General features: G+C 46.4%; 1 protein-coding gene across 13 annotated transcripts in view; it reads right to left on the bottom strand.

Moving 5' to 3' along the window:
• ptprk (protein tyrosine phosphatase receptor type K) overlaps positions 1 to 7,500 on the bottom strand; it is a 91,788-nt gene that overhangs the window by 21,107 nt on the left and 63,181 nt on the right. For all 13 annotated transcript variants that reach the window (XM_027030391.2, XM_027030390.2, XM_027030395.2 and 10 more), the window contains exons 12-14: positions 7,196 to 7,301; positions 4,686 to 4,959; positions 3,946 to 3,982 (exon numbers count right to left, since the gene is read on the bottom strand). In XM_027030391.2, coding sequence (XP_026886192.2) covers positions 3,946 to 3,982; positions 4,686 to 4,959; positions 7,196 to 7,301 — 417 coding nt within the window. The remainder of the gene's footprint in view (positions 1 to 3,945; positions 3,983 to 4,685; positions 4,960 to 7,195; positions 7,302 to 7,500) is intronic.

The raw sequence follows: 7,500 nt of genomic DNA, 5'->3' as shown, positions 1-7,500 counted from the left end.
TTAATTATTCTGACCTACACGCATCAGAAATAGCCCAAACACACTCCAATCAGACTGAAAGCATCATCAAGTGTCAAGTGTGCGAGTGTGAATCACTGCTTCTGGAGACTGCCACACTGATCCCATACCCTAAAATAACCCCAGTCAGACCACACCAGTCATAACCTGTACACACCTGCAGACTTCGACTAATACAACGCAACGGCAGCCAAGTAAACCATTACACTTGCCTGGTCTCACTGTGCTGTGTGTGACTCTGTGGGCTGTGCTGTGTGGGCTGTGCTGTGTGTGACTCTGTGGGCTGTGCTGTGTGCACTGTGCTGTGTGTGACTCTGTGGGCTGTGCTGTGTGCACTGTGCTGTGTGTGACTCTGTGGGCTGTGTTGTGTGCACTGTGCTGTGTGGGCTGTGTTGTTTTAGAGAGAGTGAATGAAACAGTTTGCACTAATCAACCTTAAACATGCAGTAACTGTACAACATGAGGGAGGATCAGACTGTGATTCACCCCATTAAAGATACGATAACTGCAGCGCTGGCTGCCAGAACACATCCCATTAAAGATACGATAACTGCAGGGCTGTCTGCCAGAAGGCCTTCCATTAAAGCTACGATCACTGCAGCGCTGGCTGTCAGATCGCACCCCATTAAAGCTACGATCACTGCAGAGCTGGCTGTCAGATCGCACCCCATTAAAGCTACGATCACTGCAGCGCTGGCTGTCAGAACGCACCCCATTAAAGCTACGATCACTGCAGCGCTGGCTGTCAGAACGCACCCCATTAAAGCTGCGATCACTGCAGAGCTGGCCATCACATGACTTCAAAGAGTCATGTTGCCTTGATAGGAAACTGAAAGACATTCTACTGCTCTTGATCTGAGTACACCTTTAAAAGAAACATGGTTTCTGTTTCCTTTTTAATCCCTTTGGAAGCAAACGTCGACTACAACACAGACTGAAAACCTCACGCCTGCTTGCGCAATAAACCTGCTTCTGGAACCCTGGGCAGCAGAACACGGCAGCAGAACACGACCAGACAGCTTCACGCGTCTGACAAAAGAACGCTGCAGAGAAGAAAAAAAAAAACACATTTAAGACTTACTAACAAAATATGTAGGACACTGGAGTAAAGACACTGTGCTGTGTGTGTGTGTCTGTCTGTCTCTTCGGTTCCCACTGTATGACCCAAATGTTGGATCAGTGAACCAGTCAAGAGCCAGAATGCGGTTACTGGGAGTTGAGCAATGTACAACGTTTGCATAAACTAGCTACACTTGTTGACAGGGGCAACAGAAACACCAACTGTTGTTAAAAATGTCACCAAAATGTTTTCCGTTTAGCTTCAGCGGTAAAGTATTTATCGATACCTGAAATTAAAAAATAATAATTAAAAAAAAAAAAACTGCATTGGAAAAGGTTTTGCCGGGAAAAATAACATTTACACACAAACGTAGCATCACATGACACGTCAGAAACACACGACGTCAGTTCACGAGGGGAAATGACCGCCAAAAGCCGCAGCACGGTCGACGAGAAACGCTCAAACACCACTAGGATTCTCGCTCAGTTGAAGAAAAGGAAAGATTTTAGATCGTGTTTAGTTTCCCAGTAGATATAATAAGTTTTTATAGCAACATGTACTGGTACTCATGCGAACATACTGCCATCATCAATTTAACTTTTCAGCCGCTCGTGCCAGTTGCATTTGGCAGACACGTTTGGATATTGGTTACGTTTAATAAACTGGCACATAATTATTCTACGCTGGCCAAAATTATACACAAATCATTATTACACTGGCCAATCTTTAGCAGCATCTATGCGTGTGACTTTTATCAGTTAAGAAAGCCAAACGTACGCAGAATGTGACATGTGCGTGTCATCAGAGAGCGACGCGTGTCAAAGCAGCCTGTTTCTGTTGGCAAATCGAAACTTATGCGTCAGCGGGGTTTGTTTTTGTTTTTTTGTAGGAAATAACGTAATGCAGTTTTATCCCTAAAAGTCAGTTATAGAGATACTCGCAAATGTTTTTTTTCCCCCGAATTTTCATTATAATCGCTTGCAATTTGTAAAGAAAGTCGATGGAAACGTAGCTACTCGTGACATGAGAATGTTTGTCAGGGGTACCGCAGCGCTGACATCATCCCTGACATCTCTGTCAAGCCCAGCTGTCCGCCTGAGGGCAGCACCAATCAAAGCTTGGGGATTAAGTCCCGCCCTTTGGTGGCGGGGCGACAGGTGACAGATTTTCAGCATGCATCTGCGTGTCCGGCTGGTCTGAGGGACGTGTGGCGTCCCCGCACGAAAACCCTCCTCATCTGTCTCCCAGAGACAGGAAACGGCACACACACACACACACACACAGTAATTGAGCTGTGGGCAGAAGCCAGTGCAACAGTGTCTCACCCAAGCGATTCTGACACCTGGGTTAAAAGGGGGCGTGTGTGATCTGCAGCGGGGGGCTGGACGCTCCTCCGTATTGGTCCAGACACAGACGCCGCCCCCCTGTCAGGATACTTCTGCTACTGTCATCTCTCATGACCACGAGCAGCAAAAAATAAACAAACAAACAAAATACTGGATGAAATTCAAATGAAATTGGATTACATCCGTTCTCCTCTCTCCAATGGTACACGACACGGACTGCATCAAATTCGGCCCGCGGACCCCGGGGGCCCCCAGATGCAACTCTATTATGTTAGCGCCCGCAAGAAAGACCGAGATTGAGCATAATTAATGAGAACATCCAGTCCGCAATAACGGCGTACTCGTACTGGGTCTGTCGGGACGCCCCCAGCCGCTGTACTCCTGAACCCAGACCTCGCCGGACTTCTGTACAAAATGCAATATCCTGACTAACCACCAGGGGGCATTTACCTGTCAGGTCTAGATGGATCACAGCAGGTTTTAGGCCGCCAGTCTTCATTTAAATGCAGTTCTCGGTTGCTGTGATGCGCAAGAAATCTCTCAACCCCAGTCCCATTATATGTACCCTTTAATAAAAAAAAGTTTGACATTGCTTGTTTTTCACGATTATATCAACCATTACATTTGTCTGGCTGGAGTCCCTCAGCATAGCAAACGTCCTGAATTCACAAGCTCACGCTAATACAAGAGCCGCACAGAAAACAAGGCACGCCCGGGTCCTCATAAAGCATCGCATGTCTCAAACCTCAAACAAAAACAAACGACCATCTGAACAGCGGGGCTGGCCTGGAAGATAGGCCGCAACAGGAGGGCTTAGGTTTAAAATTGGCGCGGAACTGACACGGATTTTTGCCCCATAGCCTACAGCCTGAATAAGGAACACGGAGACAGGTGCGTATTTACACAAGTCAGCTCGGAGGGCCGATTCCTGGCATTGGATTAAAATCCAGATCCGTTAGTCCACGCGAAAGGCGTTTCCAGCTGTACGGACTCCTGGAAGTCCTCCTAGCGACAGGCAAAATTCCACCGGTGGTCTGACGCGAGCTGCAGACAAACCCAAAATATCCCAGCCTGCAGCAGAAATGGCACAGACGTGAAAATCTTTATCTCGCTGGATCTAAGGAGCCGTGAGAAAAGGGGGCTTCGTTTTATCGTCTGTCAGAGCTCGCGGGTCACCATAACTCTATTCTGATCTCAGAATCGTCTCATGTAGAGAATTTCCAGTGTCACAGATCACTGGGGCCAGGAAGTGCCGTCATGGAAACGTTAACGCGAGGTCTGAAAGCCCTGGATTAGTCACGGGGGTTTGATGATTTAAGAAGTGCTCCATGTAGCCCTGTAAAAGCGTACAGAACAGACCCGCTGGATACGACGACTTAGCGGAAGAGTCAACGTAAAGGGGATACGCTTCCAACAGAACACTGAATGACACACGGTAAGAAAGGGGAGGGGTTACACGGGGTTACACGGCCGGGTGGGGGGTTGTACCTTGAAATGAGAAGCAGTAAGGCGCTCGCTCACCTTTAGTTGCCAATCTCAGACACTGCGTTTTCGTTTCCTGTGGAAGATTATATAAAGGGTTAGGTACAGATTAAGTGTAGATTATATAAAGGGTTAGGTACAGATTAAGTGTAGATTATATAAAGGGTTAGGTACAGATTAAGTGTAGATTATATAAAGGGTTAGGTACAGATTAAGTGTAGATTATATAAAGGGTTAGGCACAGATTAAGTGTAGATTATATAAAGGGTTAAATACAGATTAAGTGTAGATTATATAAAGGGTTAAATACATATTAAGTGTAATTATATAAAGGGTTAGAGACAAATTAAGTGTAGATTATATAAAGGGTTAGGTACAGATTAAATGTAGATTATATAAAGGGTTAAGTACAGATTAAGTGTAGATTATATAAAGGGTTAGGTACATATTAAGTGTAGATTATATAAAGGGTTAAGTACAGATTAAGTGTAGATTATATAAAGGGTTAGGTACAGATTAAATGTAGATTATATAAAGGGTTAAATACAGATTAAGTGTAGATTATATAAAGGGTTAAATACAGATTAAGTGTAGATTATATAAAGGATTAGAGACCAATTAAGTGTAGATTATATAAAGGGTTAGAGACAGATTAAGTGAAGCAAGCATCTTTGCACATAATTGAGTGAGGGTGTGCGTGTGTGTGTGTGTGTGTGTGTGTGTGTGTGTGTGTGTGCGTGCGCGTGTGTGTGAGAGTGTGTGTGTGTGTGTGCATTAACCTTCTCCACGCTGCTCACGGCCTGAAAGTAGATGTTGTAGTTTTTTCGGGGTGCGAGGGGGGCATTCCAGTAGCCGTGGTACGTCTTATTGTCCCCCACCGTAAACGGAGATGGTTCCGGAAGGTTCCCTGGCGGAAGTTCGGCCGCAAAGTAATATGGCGACCCGCCACTCGCCGCCGTCTGATAGGACACGGGCACCTGGTAACAGTCCACTCCGCCAGCCTCACGCCGCGTCCGATGAGGGTTGAGCTCCTCAACCACGATCTGATAGGCACTGGGAGTGATGAGACAGACCGAGGCAGCCAATCAGACGAGCAGAACGGAACAGCACATTCAACAGGAAATTACTTTAAAATCAAATGAAAAGAGAATTAACATACCAGTTAAAATGGTACTGTGGTTACTCTGAGATGTGTAGCTAAAAAGTCAGAATATATCCAGAACTAGGAAGGACCATCACAAACATGTGACATGTGAAGAGCCCTGATCTGAGTTCACACTGACTTTACCCACTCACCCTCACCCACCCAATCACACTCACCCACCCACTCACACTCACCCACTCACACACAAACACTCTCACTCATTGCTATTGCCCAGAAATCCCAGACGGTGCAGCGGGTGTGAAATGACTCGGCTAAGTGCAGTACCTTCACTGGCCTGATGGTGGCGGTACAGTGCAGCACTGTTTTTATGACTTTTTCTGACATGGTAAGACAAAATTCCACTTTCCACAAAATTCCACAAAATTCCTCAACACAAATCAAAAACCAATATACAGCCTTTAAGATCTGCCCACTTCAATTGTTTGCTAATTTGCATAACATGCAAAACCTACTTTTGTAAACTAGCTCTTTGTGTCATTTACATTTTGGAATTCTACAACTGATTCCTGCCGTCTGGGATTTCCGTTAACACAGCAGTTGTGTGTGTATGTGTGTGTGTGTGTGTGTGTGTGTGTGTGTGTGTGTGTGTGTCTGTTAATCACACACCACAGGGAGGGTTGTATACATGTCTGTGTGTGTGTGTGTGTGTTTGTGTCTGTTAATCACACACCACAGGGAGATGTGATTCACACACCCCCAGAGCTGTGAGCCAATCAGATCTGTCAGGTTAGCAGCTCTCGGGCGGTCCCAGAAAGGCCCACCACACTCGCACACACTCCACATTGTTTTAATCTTGTTTTCTTTCTTCCTTTATCATTTTAATTCTGCATTTGTCTCCAATAGGACGATACTCAAAGCCCCAAGATAGCATTGTTTCAAAAACAAGATAGCATTGTTTCAGGATGTGTGTGTGTGTGTGTGTGTGTGTGTGTGTGTGTGTGTGTGTGTGTGTGTGTGTGTGTGTGTGTGTGTGTGTGTGTGTGTGCGTGAGAGATACAGCTCCAGTGTGGTAATGAACCACAGGTCAATCTCAGTGCTTCCAGTTTTAATGGACAATGTCACTCATTTAAACTGAAGGTTAAAGGTCAAGTGTGGAAGAGACTCAGAACACAAGGGTCAGCAACAGAAGGCAAGACTGCAGAACAACAACCGTCTCACGAGAAGAGAGAGGTGGACGTGCGCATGACCGTCTACAGTATTCCTGTTGTCTCCAGGATGGTGTCAGTTGTAAAAAACCTCCCACATCCCATAATACCTTTCCAGATGGACTCTGAGAAAACAGTTTTATCCTCTAGTTCACACATGTGGTTTCTCTCTGAGTACTGCCAATGGACACCAGTCAGTCTAAACTGCCAATGCGCTCTCTCTCTCTCTCTCTCTCTCTCTCTCTCTCTCTCTCTCTCTACCTCCATTTCTTTCACTCCCTCTTACCTCTTTCTGTATCGCCCAACATTGCCACAAACTGTTACAAATGACCAAGGCAGATGGTCAGCTATGGAGCTACCCCCCACCACACACACACACACACACACACACACACACACACACCTTCTCTCTCAGACACACACCTTCACTAACATTCTACAGAATTAAAGTTGGCTGCTTCTCCTTCCAACAGAAAATGTGCCAGAACCATCGTCTTCATCTGGTCGTGATTCCAAACTCCACCGATCCTCCTTCCTTCTAGAAACATCCCTCACAACAGAGGCACTGTAATCTCTTAATCTGTCAACATATCCACTATCATCCGAACACACACACGCGCGCGCGCGCGCATGCGCAGACATGCACACACACAGAATTTGTGGCATTTTCTAAGATTAGTGAATGTATCTGATTTTTTCTCATGTCAAGATTTTGAAATGGAAACACGAATATCTGCACTGTTATGCTCCTTAGCGTTAGAGACAGAACACCGACACCCCCACTGCTGAGCACCTGCCTACAGGGCCAAACCAGGCCCAAACCAGGCCAAACCAGGCCAAACCAGGCCCAAACCAGGCCAAGACAGGGCCAAACCTCTCTTATACCTCTCACACATGCACAGAACTGTACATCACACAGCAGTATGTCACACACGCACAAACACTCACACACACACGCGCACCCCCCTCGGGGCTGTACCTGATTGGAGCCCCTTTAGCCTGGGCTGGTTTGAGTAGCACTGTGATGGTGGTGGTGGTCTCGTTGAGGAAGGCTTCCGGTCCGTCGTACTCCTCCAGGGTGGGCGCTGAGGAGAGGAGCACAGCGTAACACACACTCACACACACTCAACAGGCTTGTTCTGCTCTCATCTCACACACACTCTCTCATACCAGCGGCAGTGCTGCACGTCCTGGCAGAGAGGGGATCAGACAAACGGAGGAAAGTGAACTTCCTGTGATTAATGCACAGATCTCTGTGGAGAACAGGTGGTATAACAGAGAGGG

Source organism: Electrophorus electricus, chromosome 8 (genome assembly GCF_013358815.1).
Source record: "Electrophorus electricus isolate fEleEle1 chromosome 8, fEleEle1.pri, whole genome shotgun sequence".
NCBI classification, from domain to species: domain Eukaryota; kingdom Metazoa; phylum Chordata; class Actinopteri; order Gymnotiformes; family Gymnotidae; genus Electrophorus; species Electrophorus electricus.
Note: the sequence above shows the minus strand (reverse complement) of the source record. Positions and strands in the feature narration are given on the sequence as shown.